Source organism: Seriola lalandi, unplaced genomic scaffold, assembly GCF_002814215.2.
Source record: "Seriola lalandi dorsalis isolate HSWRI2012SDOR001 ecotype SW California unplaced genomic scaffold, Sedor1 jcf7180002054256, whole genome shotgun sequence".
NCBI lineage: Eukaryota > Metazoa > Chordata > Actinopteri > Carangiformes > Carangidae > Seriola > Seriola lalandi.
In genome coordinates this window covers 887,086-908,428 of record NW_019524809.1, presented here as the reverse complement: position 1 = coordinate 908,428, position 21,343 = coordinate 887,086, and the positions used below count along the sequence as shown (strand labels likewise).

The 21,343-nt window shown below is 41.5% G+C and overlaps 1 protein-coding gene across 4 annotated transcripts in view; it reads left to right on the top strand.

The window, feature by feature from the left end:
- The first annotated feature begins 2,686 nt into the window (after positions 1 to 2,686).
- The window catches only part of amot (angiomotin), a 37,422-nt gene continuing 18,765 nt past the window's right edge, over positions 2,687 to 21,343 (top strand). Inside the window, exons 1-4 of one of the 4 annotated variants that reach the window (XR_015437168.1) lie at positions 2,687 to 3,011; positions 12,010 to 12,310; positions 16,236 to 16,296; positions 17,104 to 18,121. Coding sequence is in view for 3 of the 4 variants with exons in the window: in XM_023404689.2 (XP_023260457.1) it covers positions 16,236 to 16,296; positions 17,104 to 18,121 (1,079 nt within the window). In the remaining variant the exon portion in view is untranslated. Of the gene's footprint in view, positions 3,012 to 7,510; positions 7,601 to 12,009; positions 12,311 to 16,235; positions 16,297 to 17,103; positions 18,122 to 21,343 lie in introns of those variants that run through there. The other 3 variants (XM_023404689.2, XM_087173566.1, XM_023404691.2) reach the window with 3 other exon arrangements.

The window sequence follows — 21,343 nt, the reverse complement described above, 5'->3', positions numbered from 1 at the left end:
GCCATCAAGAGTGGAGGCTGAATGTTAGCAGGATGGTATGCAAGAGTCATCAGATGACAGCCCGTCCCTGGAGGTGGAAGGCGCCTCATCGGGGGTGATGGTTGGGAGCAAGGAGGACTCTCTATACGAAGGTTCCCGGGTTCCTCGTAGCCAACTCGATCAACCCATCCAATGTAGACTGGAGGTCGTGTGGCACCAGTTCATCTTTCATATAATCAGCGAGGCCATGAAGAAAACCGTCACATAGGGCAGATGAGTTCCAGTCACTCTGGTGAGCCTTGGGGCGCAAGTCAATGGAGAAGTCAGCCACCGTCCTGTCCCCCTGACACATGCTCATCAGGCCCCGTGCTGCGTCAGAACCAAAGGCCCACATGCCGAAAACCTTGCGGAGCTCCTTGGAGAAGAGCTGGAACGAGGTGCAGGCTGTAATCTGTCTCTCCCACTTGGCAGTTCCCCAGAGACGAGCCCTCCCCGTCAGGTGGTTGATGGTTAAAGCTACCTTAGGAAGCAAGCTGGAGACGTCGTTGAGGGAGCAGGAGGATCGGAACCAGGTGAGCAGTCAGCGGGGCAGACGCACCAGGAAGGAGCAGGCAGGTGGGTAATCAGAGCCAGACAAAGGACCAGGAAACCACATCACATTGCAACATTGGAGCTGGAGAATGCCAAACAGCCACAGGGACAGGCAGACAGGAACCAGGAAGTGCACAGGCAGAACTCGTGGTCGGGGACAGAAGACTGAGGTGTTTACTGGGGCAGAGACGAGCAGAGTCGATACCAGGAGGTCAGTCCAGAGATGGAAAGTCTTGCAGGAGTACAGCGAACAATCTGGCAACAAGTGATTGAACTGGGGCTGCATATATACTGACTTGATGAGTGATGAGATACAGCTGAGAGCCCAAGGTGGAGCTGAAGGTGCTGATGAGGTAAGTGTGGCCAGCCAGTGGGGTGAGAGAGAGCTCAGGTAGGAACAGAGGCGGATTGTGACACCTTTGAGTGATGAAGGTGGTTAGCTTGACACTTTCAGGGTCCAGAGGGATATGGACGATGCATCCAATGTGGAAAACATGCTTGCTCCAAGGTAGGAAGCATGGACGTTTCCCTCTTGACTGCTTTTTTTGCTGCTCCATACAAATTTTTTATGCCTCTTTTCTTGGCAGCAAGACTAGACTGCTTTAACTTATGTATGTAACTTGATTAGCTCAAACTGGCAGGCAGTATTGATGGCTCTATCTAGACTCAGGTTGCTTTCCATCTGCTACTTTTCAGAAACATCATGGTCAGTGATGCCTCTGTATCCCCAAAGTCACACTGTTCTGCCAACTCATATAATCCTTTCACAAAATCCTCCACAGACTTACTGGGCCACTGTGAGCTCTAATGAAAACATGGATGGTCATTTATAACATTTGTGCGGGGTATCAAGTGTTCATTCACCTTAGTTACCAAATGGCTGTAGTTGCGTGAGCTGGGTTCTCAAACATGAGTAAATTGAGGACAGGATCTTCTTTCCCCGTGGCCAACAGCAGTTTGTCAGTTTTCATGCACTGCTCCATCCTCCTTATTTAACTTTGTGGTGATACAAAAATGGGAAAACCTGTATCTACAGTGGCTACATCGCTGGCTGGCTGAAGCTGAAGGGCTTCTGAGCGCTGAAGTTTGACATGCTTTCTCAGTTACTGGAATTTCTGACACGATGAAATGAGAGGAGACCACACAAACAACATGAATGGTTTTAACTTTGCTTTAATAATTGTATATAATATAGTATCTAAAGCAATATGGCAGCTCTGCTGACCAGAGAGATAAATACTCCAATAACACTTGTAATATAATGTGCAACTTTATTGTTGTTCTTTATACTGCTGTTTTTACCTCATCAGACTTTTCCCCTCCTCTATACACCTTGAAATTGGGTAAGGTTGTGCTACAATTCCCAGCTCTGCTGATAAAATTCTCCCTGATAATCTTCCAACTTCCTGTTTATGTTTTGCCGCAGAAATTATGGGATATATGTTGCAGGTACCAAGATGTCCTGCCTTTAAACATTGAGATTCCCTTTTGCTTCAGGTTAACTGCCCAGTGTCCACGTACTTTTGATAATAATGTAGATCTAGAGATCAATCAGTTGGCAAGTGCACTGTTGATCAAAATTCCTACATTTCCGACGGCGCGCGAAGGCAGCAGAAAAGCCCATAGTCTGTCCTCGGATTCGTAAAAACTCTAGTCATTTTTCCTTTTTTTTTCTCTACCTTCAGTTTCTTGTTTCAACTTTTACTTTTTCTCTGAGTTCATGACAGAAATCGAAAACAAAACAGCCGCAGTGACCTAAGAAAAAGTACAAAGGGACTCATTTTCTGATCTCTACGTTTCATTCCTAAAAGGAGCTTTTTGGAACAAGTTATAAATTACTGCTTGTGTTGAACATAAACTGGAACTTCACCATAAAACAAATAATTTTATTTCATATTCAGGCTGTATTTCTGTGCTTTACTTGGTGCCTGAACTCAACCTATCGTTCCGTCTTGTATTTGTCACATTCATGGGCTGGTCTGTTATACATCTGCTTTATAATAATTGGATTTACGCTTTTAATAAACACACAACAAGAGAAGACGAGAGGAGGAGGGATTTCCCTGCTCCAAAAAAACTTTTTCCTCTAGTTGCATTAGCTGGAGGAAGACGAATGAGGGGGGAGGTGGGGGACATTCCTCTCATACTGCAGATCAGGCAGGGGGAGCTTCCTGTTTCTTCTCCTGTATTGCTTCCTTTTTTTTTACGGTTAAATATGAAATTTGTTGGGAAGGACGGAAAGTTTTTGGCCGCGAACAAACACCTTTTCCGGGAGAAAGGATTAAACTCCGCTGCGAAGCCCGCGATCAAGCGGCGGCAAAGAGTAATGTTGTAGAGAAGAATCTGTGCAGCCAGAGGAGTCGCTTCAGTCCGGAGTGAAATAACAGAAAAGATGTTTCATCGAGGACCGAAAAAGTGAACGGAAGGATCTCTGCAGAAAGGTAAAACGGACATGTTGTTAAGATACTAAAGTTGGTTAAACTGTGTGCTCGGTTCCCACTTTAGCGTATTCACGTATCACAGTTGAGAAAATTACAAACCGATGTCGAAGAGAAAACAATCTGTCCCCGCAGGAAAGTTACAGGCAGTTTTCTGTTGTATCATGAAGGCAGCCAGAGGAGAGGGTGGTTTATAGTTTCAGACAATTATTGTGATCTAATCCGTATGTCTCGTCCTGGTTCGTATTTCATTCATTGAAGGCTTCTGTGAGTTAATGATTTTTAATGACTTGGTATTTTCTGCACATACCGATAACTGAAGCCTGGATAATGGAAAGTGTAGGTGGGTGTATCCTGTGTTAGCAGAGGTCCTGTTTGCTGCTTTTCAGCTTCAAGTTTAGATTTTCCCATGTGGGGCCACACAAAGGGTCCTTGATGGTTCCAGGGGGTCCTGAGAGACATGGTTCTGTGACTGGTCTCATGTACACAAGGTTTCACTGAGAACCTTAACATGCGCAGTATAATCTGCTTATCTGGAGATTTCTATCACAGTTAACACTCTTAACAGTAACATGATTATAGCTAATAGTTAACACAGGTTTGCTCTGTCAACACTGCAGCATGTTCTTGGGGTTATTAATGCAACATTCAGGTAACTACATCAGGTGAACTGTGACTGGTAGAAAATTCATCCATATCACTGGTTTGGTAAACAAAGGAATTTCCGGCCTTTGTTTATTTGCACATATATTCTTGTGTTGTCATTTTAGATTAAAAAGATTTGATGGTCAAAATCAATCTGTTCGATAATAGTGATACTGATAAATCATTCTGATCAGCAAAATTCCCAACTCAAGCACGAAATAATGCAGATATGAATTAAGAGCAGTGTGAAGACCAGAGTTTAAAGAATGAATTTGACAAGACACTGTCAGGAGTTTATTTACTATTCTGTACTGGTAGGTATATAACAGAAATAGTGTGTTATAATGTTAAATAACACAATTCTATAATGTGGATATTTCCTGGAAACAGAGACATAATACCATAGTATAAGATAATCTATTTTTTTTCAGTTAACACATTTTAAAGACACAGACATCCCTTATTAAAGCTGTTAAAAGAAGGATGTCTCTCTGTGTTGATCCAGTGTGCACTCCATCTGTTCTTAATGTCAAGTGGTAAATGAACTTCTAAAGCACTTTTCTAATTTTTTCAACCTCAACAAGCCATATACACCCATTAACTCACACATTCATACACTGCTTTTCTATCACACACACACACACACACACATCACATACACACACACATGCGATACATGATGATACATCTTAAAGCCACCTCAAACACAAGTTTACTGTAGAAGCTAGAAATGAGCTTTTCAGCCACAGTTAGGAGTCATTTTTAAAAGTCAGTTATTGTGGAGATTTTTCATGTTATAGCTCATCAACTACAATTAGCACACATGTTAGATCACCAGTGACCATTTCCCAAAGTTTACTATAACTTTTTACCAGTGGGGTCAGCTGAGCTAGCCGTAACGCTGGTGAGCTAATCTGCTAGCATGGTTACAGCTGACGGACTGCTGTTGGCTGTGTGAGCTGTTGAATGTTATCTCATAGACCACTTATACGTGTGGATGGACAATGGTCCAGCATTTGTATGAATTTTTCAGACTTTTAGAACATCCACCAGTTCCCGGAAGTCGTGGCACCTCTTTCTTTTTCTCCAGCCAAGACCAAAACAGCTTAGTGCCAGATTTTCCAGAAGAATGCTTTGTGAGATCTTCTGGTGTATTAACTTGGAAATTTGGCCAGAAAAACTAATTGCTCTTTTATGGAGGCAGATTTAGGGCAGAGATTCCCTCGTGAGTCCTTACTTCTGCTGGGAATGGTACCTGGATGTATGTCGACCGTTGTGCCATTCGGACTGCACTTCATCGGAGGTAGTTTTGTTATTCTCATGCTGCAGTTCTGCTCTTAAATGATCTGATTTATGAACTGCACAGAAACTAATTCATCAGGTTCCTGTGTCAATAAATGAATGTCTTCATCATTGTCCCTGTATTCATTTGTAGAAACAGTGAGACAACAGTGCCATCATGAGGTCAAACTGAAGGAAACAATGATACCTACTATCACTTGCAATCCAGGACACAGAAAAAAGTGACACTCTCACAGAACATACTTTGGTTTGCTTTGTGATCTTGAAGACTATTTAGAGAAAGACACATTGAGATACCAGAACACTGTTAAAGGCTGTTAGCTGAATAAAATGAATGAATTAGACAGGGTTTAACACTAAAGACTTGAGGTGGGCATTTAAGGGTTAATTAAATGAAGCACAGTATACATTTCATTATCAATTTGCTATTTAAAATTACATTATCTTTCTTTTATTTGCAGTCTTGAAGAAGGCACAATTCAGTTCTTTCTCAGAATGTTGATGAACTGTCATCACATTCATGATGATTTTTCCAGTTATGCAGATCTACACATTCAAGAATTGAAATGGTATAATAATAGAATTGTAATATAGAAACTGGAAAGTAAGTTGTGTATTGAGGGGCTTTCAGGGTATAATCAAAAGATATGTCATTTTGAGGGAGTTTGCTACATCTTCACCATGTTTGTCTGTCTGTTGTAGACATTCGTGTTCTGCACTGATCACCTGCTTAAAGTACACGAGTATGGCTACACAAGTGACGACCGCGGTTGCCATCTGCGTGGTTGCAGGAGCCCCTCAAGAGTCTCCCAGTTCCATGTATGAAATATTTGAGTGTGAATGGAAAACCCCCTACAGATCAGAGACAGAGAGGCCCACTGGGTTTGACCCAGAGCCTAGAAATTCCTCTCACTGCTCTGCTTCTCTCAGATATAAACACTTCTCTTCTTCTTCTACTTTTACCACTGTCTTTCAGCTTCTGCCCCCCCCCACCCCCTTCCCCACCCCCAAATTTCTCAAACTTCCTGTCATCTGCTCTGTGCATTTTTATTTTTTTTGTTCAAAGTCCTGGCTTGTTGGCTTGACTAAATCTTGTAGTGAACAGAAAGCTTTTTCAACCAGGACTGTGAATAGATTTCTGCAATGGAAGATCAGGATTTAAGACTTTTTCTGGAAAAGCCAGGAAATACCACATGATTTTACAAATGGATAACTTTAAAGGAATAGACCAGGAGGTATTACTATGGGTGACTTGTGGTGGTTTTCTGTCTAGTTTCCTTTCTCCAATTTAAAAGAACACGAGGATAAAGAGTCAGAAAAGTGCTCTGCTTAATTCATGGAAATGAAAGGAAGTTCCATCACATGCACTTGTGGGGAAGTTGGTTTCCATAATCATTGTAAGGAAAATCCAGTGAAGATTGCTAGGGCTTTCACAGTACACTACCCAACGTGTGCATACTCAACTAACTCAACTGTGGGAAACGGGGCTGAGGGTCTGCAGCACCCTCTGAAATGACACATTATAAAAACCATCAGAAGAATGTTTTTGGGATATATATGAGTGGTCCACTGCTATGTGTGGGAAGAAATCCTTGAAGATGTAGATTGATGACCTGGTCTCTCTGTCTCCTCTTGACAGTGTCCATACTTGTGAATGTTGACTGACGTGTGTGTGCTCCCATAGAAGGATATCACTTTTTGTAATAGTAGCTTTGAATTGGGAAAATTTGAAGCTACTATTACAAAAAGTGATATCCTGAGTTCAACTTTGAGGAAAACCTTTGTCTGCCACTCTATGACCTCTCTTTCCAGAGCAGCACGATTAGCAGGGCAGCGCTGTGTCTATGGGGTCTATGGGGATTGAGTCCGTTTGGAGCGACCCTAAATAAGAAAATGATTTTTTGTTTAAATAAAGGGCTGCAGGAGCTTTGTACAGTTTGGGCAGCCAGACACAGTGAGGAGCTGTACCTGCTGTACCTACCTACGTGAATAAGACACGGTGGCCATGATTCTGTGTCTGCCCTCAGGCCACAGCATAATGAAAATTTTAATCAAGTCAGAGTTACACAACATGAACATGAAACAGCTCACGTTTTCCACTTAATATCAAACATGCAAGAAGTCAGTTCCTCACTCCACAATAATTATTAGATCTTTAAAAAATCATCATCAGACCACGGCATCCTCTCCTTGACTGCTGTTTGCTGTTTAAGCAGAAGCTGCAGGTCATGTTACAGTCTGGTCTGAATGTTCCTACTTATCTTTTATAATCACAGAAATGAAGAGGAACAACATCAGCCAACAGTCCATCCTGTTGTTACAGCCACAAGCAATGAAAGTAGAAGTTACATTCTCAGACAGTATTTATCTCTTTGAAAGAGTAAACGTTAGGCAGTTACACCAGCGTGCAGGTATTAGGGAGTGACACAGTGCTGAATGGTTGCCAAATCCACCTGTCTCCTCCCAGCCCCACCTTGGATGGGGGCAGGTAGGTGGAAAGAGAGGTGCGCCACCTAAAACCCGCACAAAACAGGTAGACTTTATAGAACGTGGACACGGTGGATCAGACAAATGTTGGACTACCTCCAAGGCTCAGTCAGCTTGGTTTTAGGAGAATATAGAGATTTTCTAAGGAAGCCACACAGGTAGGACCATACATCAGTGTTTTTGATAATCCCATTTTTAAATCTTTTTTTGTGGTAAAAGTGGTACTTTCATGCCTGTGAAAAAGTTTTATATACTTTTCTAGCACAAACTTGAAGATATTTAAAGATTTCCAATTCATAAGTTGAATCTTTCAGGAGCAGTAGGAAAAATGTTCTCAGTTACAGTTCCTGGTAAAAGTCTAGAATGAAAACAATAAGAAAACAACAAGCCAGCAATTAAATGAGTGATGACCAAAGAATGTGGCAGCGTGAAAAAGTCATGTCATCTGTGAACAGTGTTCTCAGCTGAACAGATTCACTGAACTCCAGCTTTTCTTTCTCATTGTCAAAGCTCACTTAAACTCAGACAGTAGCTTCTTATTTTAGCTAATGACCATCACTTTCTCTTGTGAAAAATGCAAATATTAACCAGCTGTACCACAGGTCTGTAGTTGCTCACACACTGAAAGGTTTTCGCTCCAGCAGATCACATAATAACAGTTGCAAGAGTTTAATTTTTATTGTATCTGTAATTTAAGACGATATATCAACTATGATCTGTGCGAGTCCTCAAATTTCAATCAAACTTTTTTAAGTCAGAACTTTTTAATTTACATTATGTGAGTGTGGAACCTTATGTACGAGTATTTATTGTGTTTATTAATTATCCATGTAAATGGGGTTTAATATGGTTTTCTAGCCATTGAGACACCGTGAGCATGCAAAGATGAAAAGGACATTTACTACAGGGTATGAAAGAGTGGATGAAGTCTGAAAATGTTAACAAATGTGTGATGTGCTGGGTTGGTTCTAGTTCACACTAATGGCACCTACAGAGAGAGATAGGTTTCAGGACGAGGTTTTGTTTAATTACAATTGAGTGCTTAAGGCAGAGTGAGGATAGCAATAATTGCTCCTTTCAAAGCAGATGTAGTGTATATGAGAGATGGAAATGACCAAAACATATGTGAGAGATTTGCCGGAGCCTAATTTCATCTGTTGCAGTGTGGGTTATTGCTGATCATATTTGGTTTTGGTGACACAACTTTACACTGGATAAGGCCGAGTTTGCCACAGATAGATGAGCTACAGTAATAATAATAATAATAATAATAATAATAATAATAATATGTTTTATTTATAAGCACCTTTCAGGACACCCAAGGACAGTTTGCACGCAAACAAAAACATTGTGAAACATAAGCAAGATATACATACATATACACATATACATACTCATATACACACATAATAAAGAAACAACTACAAAATGTACATTTCTCTGAGCACCACGAAAGGCTAGCCTAAATAAGTGGGTTTTAAGTGACGACTTAAAAGAAACAACAGATGTGCATTAGCACAGAATCTGGGGGGGAGCACTCCAGAGGATAGGGCCAACTATACTAAAGGCCCTATCACCCATTGTGCGCAGTCTCGAGGGGGGAGTGAAGAGTAATTGGGCATTAGTGAAATGGAGGGATCTAGAGGGTTTGTAGGGATGGAGAAGATCGGTTAGGTATGGAGGCGCCAAACCATGTAGAGATTGGTAGACAAGTGTGGGGTGATGCATTTCCAGGACTGTGTGACAGGATTCTCACAGCTGAATTTTGGACAATGTGAAGTCTATTTATCATCCGTGAGGGTGCACCGAGGAGAAGAGTGTTAAAGTAATCAAGTTGAGATGAAAAAACATGAATGGATGAAGGTCTCTGCAACAGAATGGGAGAGAGAGGGGTGTAATCTGGAGATGTCAAAACAGAGGGTGGAGTCCAGAGTTACACCAATATTTCTAACTTCAGCTATAGATGTAATATACCCAGGGATGGTGAGCTTTAAGTGGGTGTTAAATGTTGCTGGGGGAAATAATGAGGATAGCTTCAGATTTATCTAGGTTGACTGAGATAATTGCAGGTCATCCATGCATTGATATAAGGACAGTCAGGTAGGATGGTGGCAAAGTGTATGTTGGCTGTGTGTGGAAAGGATTTGTGTGTTGTCAGCATAACAGTGGAAATTAAGGCCATGTCAATGAATTATGTGTCCAAGAGGTAAAAGGTAAATGATAAATATTATTGGCCCAAGAACTGAGCCCTGGGGAACACCATAAGGGATGTGGGAGACCTGAGGTTGCTAATGGAGACAATCTGCTTTCTAACTGTGAGGAAGGGCATGAACCAGGATAGTGTAGTGCTGGTGACACCAAGTAAATGTTGTAATAGGTCAAGGAGAAGTTGTGGCGGAGTGTATCAAAAGCAGAGGTCAGATCTAACAGGATGAGGATGTTGAGATAACCAGAATCTGAGGCTATGAGCAGGTCATTTGTCACTTTGGTGAGGACAGTTCCTGTACTATGTTTTGTCCTAAACCCAGATTGGATCTCTTCCCACAAGTTGTATTCAGACATATGAGCCTGGAGCTGGCTGGCCACAGTGCGCTCAAGGAGTTTTGCTAGGAATGGAAGATTGGAGATGGGTCTGTAGTTGATGAGGTTGTCCATATCAGTTCCAGGCTTTTTTTAGGACTGGGGTGATAGCAGCCATTTTTAAACCGGAAGGAACAAATCCAAATAGGAGAGATGTATTAATGATATGTGTCAGCAGGGGGCAGACGATAAACAGGAATGTTTTCTGGGGTCAAGAGGGCACGTGGTAGACCTTGGATTTCTGACAAGGTCAGTTACATACTGCTCATCGAGGGAAGAAAGTCGAAAAACAGCTGACGGGGAAGGGAGGGAGATAACATTAAATTTCATGGACATACTCTGTAGCTCTGTAGATGGAAATTATTTTGTTCTAGATAAAGTTCGTAAAGTCACAGCAGAGATTTGTAAAGGCAGCCGGAGGAAATTGTTAAACTGGTTGAAGAAGGTTATTGACAGTGGAAAAAAAGAGCTCTGGGGTTGCCTTGTCTTTTCGTAATAATGGTGGCATAGTAAGTGCACCATCCCTGTTTCCTTCAAGTGCTGGAGAATCCGGTTGTGACTATGGGAGACATGTACCTGGTACCTGTACCTTGCCTGGTCTGCTGCATGGGGCACAGTCAGACCCATCCAGCTGTAGTTTCTCATAAAGGCTGAGGAGCTCCTTAAGTATCTGGGCAACAACTGTGCAGGCACGCTCTACTCCCTCCAGCATACCCACTAGTCCAGTGTTATTCTACTGGGATCTGTGCTCACATTTAGCTTGCAGTAGGCTCCACAGGAACAGCGCTTCCTTTTATAGCTGTGTTCGTATTCTCAGGAGAAAGTCAACATGTTTTCAGTGGATGTTGGTCTTCACCAGTGTTGCCCCTTGTCACCTATTCTGTTTGTGATTTTCATTGATAGGATCTCAAGGTATAGCTGGGGGTAGGAGAGTGTCCAGTTGGGGGACCTTAGAATTTATTCTTTGTTCTTTGCAGATGATGTGGTTCTTTTGGCTTAATCAGCTGGCCACTGGGGCAATCTGCAATCGAGTTAGAAGCAGAGTCAACACCTCCAATACCCTTTTTGCACCAACATTAGTGTGCATATGCTGTTATTTTTAAACACTGGCAATAAGAAAGCGAGGTAAGAGGATCTCAGTTAGAAGACGAAGCTTTCGGTTTACCCATTGACCTATTTTCCAAACCTCACCTATGGTCATGATAGTGGCCAGAAGAACTTGGCTGTGGATACAGGCGGCTAAAAATGTTTTTCCTCCGCAGGGGGATGAGGCTCACGCTTAAGAGATAGGTTAAGGAGCTCAGATGGAGCTCCGAGTAGAACTGCTTCTCCTTTGTGTTGAAAGGAGCTGGTTGAGGTGGTCAGGCAACTGACCAGGATTCCTCCTGGCATAGACCCAGAACATGCTGGACAGCTTATACATCTCCTCTGCCTTGGGAACATCCCAGGATCCTCCAGAAGGAGCTGGAAAATGTTGCTGGGGAGAGGGATATCTCTACAACCTTGCTTAGCCAAAGTCAAAGGTCAAGGTCACTGTTACTGCACAAAACGGTTTTTAGCCATGTCTGAAGTCTTTATGACAAACTTCCACACAAATGGTTAATATTTTATGATTTTGGATAAACAGGGATGTATCCTAAAACTAGTCTGAATATTTTTCTGTTGAGCTTCTTCCAGACCACAGTCAGTTTGTTTACATGTATCAATCTGGTTACTGTAAATCTGCATATACATGGCAGAGAGAGAGCACAGCTCTTCCATCCTGAAATGTCTGAATTTAAAATCAAATGTCAAATGTCCTGCCGATTTTTTCATTTTGTTTTGGATCAGTTTCAGTTTCTCTATCTCTTATTTAAAATAGAAGAACACATGGCTACGTGTCATGATGTCTCATTTCTCCCGCTGCTCTGCTGTTTCTTTCCATTGAATGAATGAGGTGAAAACACTACATGGCAGTAAAAGTTCTCTCCACTTATTTCCTCTGTAGAGCGTCTGGTTCTTGGCGACGTCGACCAGTGCCTCTATATCTTGCAGCACCTTGAGGACCTGCTGAGTCTGCAGGAAGGCAAGGACTAGGAGTTGACCCACCTGCCACCACGAGGCTACCATCACCTTACACTGGACTACCTTCACCCACAACAACATCATCAGCCCCATCCTCCTGCTTCCCCTTACTTATCTTGATCAAGCCTCATCCGGACCTCCCAGTCAGCCCACTGCAGCTTTTCAACATGAGCAGCAGTTGCCACTGACACCCCGAGGAGAGCAGAGTGAGAGCAACCATACAGGTAGGTATGTGAGGGACAAGACTGAGATCTGGGAAAGTAAGCTGGAAACAGATGAGGAGGAGTACAGGCAGGAAGGAAAGAGGGAACTGAGGTAGTCAAGAGAACGGAGGGAGAAGAGAGAGGAAAGACAGAGGAGTTGTTAGTTACTTTCCATCACCAGGCATAACCTGAGTACATTTGCCCAAGTACTTTATTTAAGTACAATCTTTTGGTGCTTGTATTGTATTTCAATTTTATGCTACTTCACACTTCCACCCCACCACGTGGAGTGGTGGCAGATATAACACATTGGATAATATTTAAAATACAGCACATTGTTAAAGATGGAAACAGTGGTTTCCAACCTTTCTGAGCTCTGAAGTCTTACAAAAAGACTCAGTTATCAAACTGATTTTTCCCCCCTGAAGTTCTCACGTGGTTTCAAGTAGCCCTTTACTAGTGATGCCTTCTCATCCTGTGTCAGAGCTTTTAATCTTTTGTGTTTCCGGTTGTTTTCTTTTTCTCCTCCTCTTGTCCTGCTGCTAGCTGAATATTTTTGGGATGAGCTGCAGGATATGGCAGCTGAAGTATATTTGAGAAAGTTTACATGTGCAGTCTGGGTGACTGGGGAATGGACAAACTATAAAGATCATGGCTGTAGCCTATTTCTGAAATCAGTGGAATCATATTTTAGAGCTACAGTTTGCAACGTTTTACATACTAACACTACAAACTAACATTAATGAAACAGAAAACACATGATCATACTGATCTTTTGTAAGCTTATGTAAAATAAGATTACAACACACAATATGCCAAAAGAAATCTTTCAGTTGAGTGCACTGCCAGTGCTGACAACTGTCAGACTTGTCACTTGTCAGACATTTATTTATCTGTCTGTTCATCTATCTGTTTATCTGCATGAGTTCATCAAACTTGTTTTATCGTCACATGTTCCATACAGCCTCCCTTCACATATGTCCTGTCTCTCAGAGGCGGTCCATGTCATCATTTGGCACTCATTCAATCTGCTTACAACAACTCTGAGCTCAGCATCCTCACAAGTTTAACTCCTTCTTCTTCCCCAGCCTCCTCTTGTATTTACAGTCATTTGTACATGAATGTTGTCTGTGTCTAGGATGATATGTGCTGATGTACATTAAATGTTGTGTATCTCAGGCTCTGCCTGTGGCGTTTCAGAGTTCAGGAATGTTCAGGATGTCAAACTGCTCAGATTTGTTTCAAAGCGTCACATCAGCAGAGTCACACCCTCAAAGTAAATGCCTTGACTGAACTGTGTATAATTTATTCAAGAAATAACACACAGATGTAACAAACCCACACGACATTCTGTTCAGTCTTAACATAAAAATGCCAACTGATAATCAGACTGTATAGGCATTTTTGATTCATGACAGTATTCAGTCTGACTGTGTGTCCGGTGTGATGATGTTTATGTTTGGGAGAGAGTTTATCTGTTCTAACAAATTAGTAGGAAATGTGTCTGTCCCACCATGGTCAGTTTTTGTCAACACACATGCTACAGTAACAGAAGAACTATTTTCACCAAAAATATACAGAATGTAAGAATTGCCAGTTGTGTCGACTAAAAACAGCCCGATTGTCCATTTCATCCAAACTTACCATCATTTTCATGGCGACTTTTCTTTTTTCTCATTTTTCTTTTTTTGGAATTTGTTCCTGCATTTGATAATGACAGTAAAGAGGTGACAGGAAATGAGGGGAGAGAGGAGGGATGACACGCAACAAAGGTTCGTAACGGAACTTGAACCCCTAAACCACTAGATTAGACCACATTGGTCTGTAGCTACTTTTCTGGCTCTGACACAGGAAGGTGACATCCCCATTCTCAACGCCCTGCAAAACTCTGATTGGCTCAGCTGTTTTTCTGGGGAGAGAGCTGTCAGTTAGCACCAGTTTGATTCACTGAAAAGAATGTGACTCTGTAAAGCAGATATCAGTAAGCAACCTAAAAAACAACAATAAGTAAATAACCCCCAACCTTACTTATAAATACCCACAGATACATATCAATACACATGTTGCTGCATTCAATCATGTTGCAATCGTTCATGTAATCTGTGGTGTTTCCTGCACAAAGACTCTTTTGTTCCCTGTAGACTCTGAGTCGGTGCCTCCTTCCAGATAACAGAAGTACCCCAGTAAAACTGCAAATACACAAATACAAATATGAAGCAAACAAACTTTATCAACAAGTAAAAATCATCACTAGACTACTGCCCAGTAACATAGTCATAGATGTAAGAGGTTTGCTTGAACCGTATGGGATCAGAAACTGAAATATGGTGGAGCCAAGTCTGGCGTTAAAAATAATAATAATAATTTTATATTTAAGATTTTTAATTAAATTAGAAATTTAACATCGCTACAATGTAGTGAAGCCAGTAGTATGGTGATATGAGAACTGCTACAACTTCTTGATTTTACAAGAGTGCAAAGGACAAATAAGAGTAGTTTGGAAATATTTCTGGAAACTAGAATTTCTGCCTTGTGGTTGTTTCCTCCATGAACCAGCCAGTTGCAGGAAATATGATCACAACCTTTCTTTCCTGAGTAACAGCATTGAATTGTCATATTTTCATTTAAACAATTGAAAAATGAAATTGAGACATAATTAGAGTTTGTGATATTTTTGGCCATAAGTCAAGAACCCAATGTCACAATGACCTTTGACATTGACATCTTCTCCACACGTCCTTCCTTCCATCATTTTCAGGGAGGTAGATTTTTGTTTTGTCAGTTCATACAACATTGTTCCAAAACTCTTTCTTTTTGTGTGTTTTAGTGAACTGCAACCTGACCTTTCTATTTTTGAGGGTTGCCAGGAGTTTGAATCTTGTGGTGAATCCTCTGGGGTTCTGGTCATGAATTCTTCTCTTGAACTCTGACATCTGAAACATATCTGCCTACATCCTGGACAGCATTATTGACTGACTAGCTGTGCGGTCAGAAATAGGTTTTTCTGTGACTATCTAAATGATTTTCTTTAATCTACTAGACTACTAGCCCTCAGCCTAACGACCTCTTTCATCTCTCTGGGAGACTTTAGCTTTTTTTTTTTTTTTTTGAGCCTTTTCTTCACTTCACCCCAATGTGTCATAGGTGAGGGGGGGATATATAGATGTGGCTTGTAGTGTAATAAGTGCAGTACTTGTACCATTTAGTTGTGTGGTCACCTCCTTATTGTCTGTCAACTCAGACTGACAGACAGCTCCACCTCAGTCTTTCACCGCTAAGTCCACTGAGCTCTTTGTGCATGAACTAACACTGAAACGCACATCTGGCTAAGAAACATTTACCAGACCAGCGTCCAATTGCAGTTAAACCCTTACAAGTTGGGAACTGTGTTGAAACAGCTGTATCTCCCACACAGTTATTTCTTTACTGAAATTAAAGCTGACACTCAGCACTTTAATGTTATATCCATTGATTTATTTTAATTGAATGTGTGGAAGCTCGCTGTCAAACACTGAGGGGCTGGACTGTAGGTCAGAGGGTGTGGTGATAAACAAATACACTCTCAACCAAACACATCACTGGTCTCATAGGTCTGAAACAACTGTGCCAATAATAGTGCAGAGCAGTATGAACTCAGCTCCACATTAGTTGTGTATTGTATCTGTAAAACATCAAGTGTGCCAGTGTCTAATGGAAAGGTTTGTAATCTTGGGTTTCTGCTTTAGCTTCATGTTTTTTTGTGGAAGTTACTTTAGTTTAAAATGATGATCATAATGAATCAATAGACAGATAAAATGATCTTTTGTGTATCTGAATTTTCACTTCCCAGCCAATTATACTCCATAAACACTTTTTTCTTCTCTGTCTTTTCAGCTTGAAGAATTTGCTGACACCCACCAAAGCTGACATTTTTCCATTTGTCTCAAATGATTTTATTTACCTACAGATGTTTCGCAAAAAAGCATCTTCCTCCTTGAGAATGAGAAGAATGACAGAAAGCACTAGATGTAATAATTTTTTTCTTTACTCTGTAGAAAAAAGGTGTAAAACAGTGGAGTTATTAATGTTCAGTGTTGTCAGAAGGAACCACACCCCCCCAAAGAAACAAACAAACAACTTAAATCTACACACATGTCAAATAACCATTTTTTCACTTGTTTCTCTGGACTGGAAACAAGACATTAGGAACAGTTTTGAGTGTAAACCTCTTTTGATGTTCACAGCAAACACATCCCAGGTGGTTTCAAGTTTGACAACATTGGATGTTTCATTGTAAATTGAGTATCTTTGTTTTTGACTGTTGGTTGGACAAGATACGACATTTGAAGATGTTACCTTGAACTTATGATTGGCATGTTCACTAGTTCTTGCCATTTTATAGATCAGATGATTCATCGACTCACTGAAAAAAGAAATAGTAAACATTTTAATCCCCACGCTCTGTAGCCTTTTTTAGTCATTAACCCACAGCTATTATGGTTACCTGTTGAGTTTAAATTTTATCCTGGATATTTGTGGTTTAGGGGTTCAGGGCTTTGCTGGTGGTTTGGTTCCTCAGGTTTTTCAGAGAGTGTTCTTCCTCCACTGTCATTGTTCTGTCCCATCATGCATTGGTGGGTCTTTCATGGCTTTGTGTGGGGAGCATTGATGGTGGTAGATGGTCCATGTGCATCTCTGATCTAAGTGCTTTCTGTTCCTTTCTATTTTTTCATCTCTTTGACTCTCTCTTTCTGTCGCTGTCATGGATTGTTTCTCTTTTCACTCTTGTTCCATCCTTTTCTTCTTGCTCTGTCTTCACTCTCTCCTCCTCTCAGGGAGTGTGGACCGTGGTCGGAGCTTGTCCTTTCATGAGGTGCGTGACCAACGTGAGGCAGAGATGAGGGCCGCAGCCGAGGAGTCGTCAAACAGCAACAACAGTGTTGGAGGTGGAGGAGGAGGTGGCAGCACCGTCTTGCAGCGCCTCCTGCAGGAGCAGATGAACCGGAATTATGTGTTGCAACAACAGCAACAACAGCAAGGAGGAGGAGGAGCAGGAGGAGGTTACTCAGTACAGGGACAGGTAGGCCCCTCTGATGACCACTCAATGACCCCCCACATTGCCCGCCAGGAACCCCAGGGACAGGAGCTGCAGACAGACAATGGCCTGGAGAAGCTGGGCTCTGGCAGAGTTGGAGGAGGGGGTGGGAGCAGTGGAGGAGGAGGAGGTGTGGGGACTGGAGGAGGAGGAGGCGGCAGCAGCGGAGGTGGTGGGAGCGGCCAAGGTCAATGCCCGAACCCCGAGGACCTCCCTACGTACGAGGAGGCCAAAGTGCAGTCACAGTACTTCAGGGGCCATGGTCCCCCTCCTCAGCCTCAGCAGCAGAACAACCAGCCCCAGCAGCCTCCTCTCCCAGCCTCGGTGGGTGCCGCCTTCTATGTCACTGGGATGACCAGTGGCAAAGTGCGCACCGAGGGTCGCCCGACTGTGCAACGAGTGAGTGGTGCAGGGAAGGTGCACCAGGATGATGGGCTGAAGGACCTGAAGCAAGGCCATGTACGGTCTCTCAGTGAAAGACTTATGCAGCTCTCTCTGGCCACCAGCGGTGTGAAGGCCCATGCTCCCGTCACCAGCGCCCCGCTCTCCCCCCAGCTGCCCCCTCCAGGGCCGCCGGGCGACTACTACAAGCCACAGCATCGCGGTCCCCCTCCAGACTACCCGTTCAAAGGAATGGGCTCGCCTTCGAAGCAGCAGGAGCCTGGAGGCCATTTTTACCAGGAGCAGAGAGGGAGGGAACATTCGAGGGAGGTGCTCCCTGTCCGATACCAGCCCCCACCTGAGTACGGCTCATTCAGGTAAGGAACACACATACACACAACCCTAAATAGACACACTTAAGGCTGCATCAGTAATAATTATTTTCCAATAATCAACTGTCTACATGTGATGTGACTCAAAGTGACGAACTCAGAGATGTAGCTCTGCAGTTATGTGTTCAGTGCATGTTGAGACTCAAGCCTCTCATCAGCTCAGTCTCACATTCATCACTTCTCCTATTACATTATATGCTAATGTAGGTTGTTGCTACACTTGGTAGTATCCAGCTTTGGGTGACACTAAGAGCCTAAATAAAACCCAGACCCTCAGAAGGTGTGGAAAGAAAGAAAGAAAGAAAGAAAGAAAGAAAGAAAGAAAGAAAGAAAGAAAGAAAGAAAGAAAGAAAGAGAAAAATTTTGTAAACCTACAGGAGAAAGTCCAGCTGTTAAAAAAAAAAAAAAAAAAAAGACACTGAATAAAATCTATGAACAGGGTCAAAATCCATACTTATTGAGTTTTATACAACATCAGACTTTGGAATTATTTGTGGACATAACTTAATCTATATACAGTACACAAGTTTGTTTGGATAGTTGAAGGGCAACTGTCAAATAGTTTTACATTGGCATGAAGCCACTAAAATGAGCTGTAAAATAATGAGCAGCACAAGGCAACCTGAACTGTGCTTGAGTCCTTGCCAGCTCAAGGAGAGTTGCTCTGATCTCTGACCTTCATACATGAAGATTTCAGTTTTTATAGTAGTTAATAGTGTTGGAAGCCTTTTTAGTGTGCCTTTAAATGTTAAATCTTTTTCTGTTTGATTACTTTAAGTTTGTGTCTCCATCACAAGTCATCTGAGTGGTTTCCACAGCAACAACAGCAAGTACAAGACCACAAAACTTCAAACAAATCTTTGAACTGAAATGAAAGAAAATGATAAAAATGCTGAGCTTGAGATTATCAACAAAGACACACATTCATTATTGCCTCCCCATGATCGTCACACAGCTTTATTTTGACTTCTCCAACTTCTGAACTGAAATGATCAATTATCAATCAGTTAAATTGTTGCCTGGCGCCAGCAGACTTATTAACACCAGCTGTTTTTCCTGTGGTCTTTTCCACGTGCAGATTCTCAAACAAACAGTGTCACAGATTGAAATGGAAACAGGTTCATGTGGAGTTTAATTCCTCAATCATGAAGTAAGACCTGCTTCAGGGTTTGTTTACTCACAGAAAAGGACAAAAAGGACAAAAAAAAAAAAAGAAAACAACCAAGTTCAAAATAATAAAAACATTTGAAAAGGTAAAATGTGAGATATTTTCATAGTTTCCCAATAGTGTTTTTCAGGACAGTGAGAACAGAGCCTGTTGGGCCTGTTTCACACAAGTCTCTTTACCTCAGAGCAGACCGGATTCAAACAGCCATGAATACCACAGAATTTTAATCATCAGGGCAGGACGAGTTAGGACATGATCTGTGTGGGTTTGATGACTTTCCTTTGAGGGCTAATGGCAGGAATGCTTGCTGAAAAGCCAGTTGACAGCTAGGGTTTTCCCACCTCACTCAAAAACAAGTTCCACAAACAGCAGGTGAATCAGACCAGGCTGAAGGACATTTATGTTACAAAGCCTTCATTTGTCTTCATTTAACTTAATTTAATCAGCCACAGTAGCAATTATATCTTACCTTGACTGTTTTAAACACTTAGAGTTGAAAGGACACAGAGACACAGGATGCCCCTTTGTTGGATCAAATGCTTTCTGAGATTTTAGATTAATAGTGAAGTAGACGATGTAAAGGTCAGCTTTGGAGTAGAGACAGTTTCAAAATGAAGTATCCTTGTTAAAGCTGCACTGGGATTGCTTGTTATCATATATACAGCAATTCGATTGATGATGAGATAAACTGACAATGATGTCATACACAACTTAATCAAGTATCAAGACATTTCCTGCTGATTTTCAGTCATATGTTTTAGCTGCCATCATGCCAGGTATTCTCCTCTCGTTATCACTGGTGTTATTACCTGGGTTTCAGTTTCAGTGCTGATATCAGAACTGTCCTTTTTATAAATATTTTTTTCTACCAAATGCTTATTTCACTTAACAAAAGAATCCAAAGTAACTAGAACTGAAACAATAACCCTTCAGTTGATTAGTCCATTGACAGAAAATTTATCTGCAAATATATGAATGATTTTTCAAGCTAAAATGCCAAATGGTCTCATTGTATCAGATATGAGTATTTGCTGCTTTTTTGTTGTAAATTAATTGAATTTACACATATCCTTTGTTTTTGAGGTCAAGGTTACAGATGGTGTTGTACTGGACACAAAAGTGTTCCTAATTTTTTATCCACCCTGTACAGACATGAAGGTGCAGAACATTAGAAAACACCTTGGTATATAATGCAGTCCAGTTCAATATGTAGCACCTTTCTTGTACGGAAGGTGCTATACAAATAAAATGTATTATTATTATTATTGTTATTATTATTATCGCTAACTATGACTGCAGTGCAAAAACATATAACTGAATCAACACATCTATGACAGTGTCATCAAAAACCTGGAACATTACAGGCATCATCAGGTGTATAATGGGCATTTTAAATGATTAATGGATTAATAATAATCTGCAGATGAACTGAAAAGAATCATTAGTTTGGCTTAGCTTTAGTTAATTAATTTTACATTAATTAAATGGCGCTAAGACCTTTTTATTTCTACTGAAGCACTTAAACACAAGGAAAATTGTAATTCTGACTTTCCAAGTTCACATGCAAGTGTGTGTGTGTGTGTTTATGTGTGTGTACAGTGACGTGAGTGTAATTGTGTGTGAGCTCAGGGTTATAATGAAGAAATCAAAGTAACTTCGCACCGACTTTGTTTGCATCGCAGTTCAAGCTGCAGTTGATCCTTCAGTCTTCTTCTGTTATTCCTCCTAGACTGACAGTTTATTATGAACAGAGAGATCGACAAACTGTGTCTGATCCTGTTCACCCCCTTTTTAAAGAAGTCACTAAACTGCCCCTGGGAAGACACTGTAGAGCCGCAACAACAACCAGGAACATTTACAGAAAATCCTTTATACCAAATGCAATAACTTTGTTGAACTCTTAAGCATCATTCACACTGGAATCATGGCCGTTATTGTTGTCTGAACGTCCCACATTGTGCTAATTTAATGTATTTATTGTTTGTGAGTTACAATGATGTGTTTTAACCAGCCTGTGAAGCCAAAGGCTGGTTTCCACA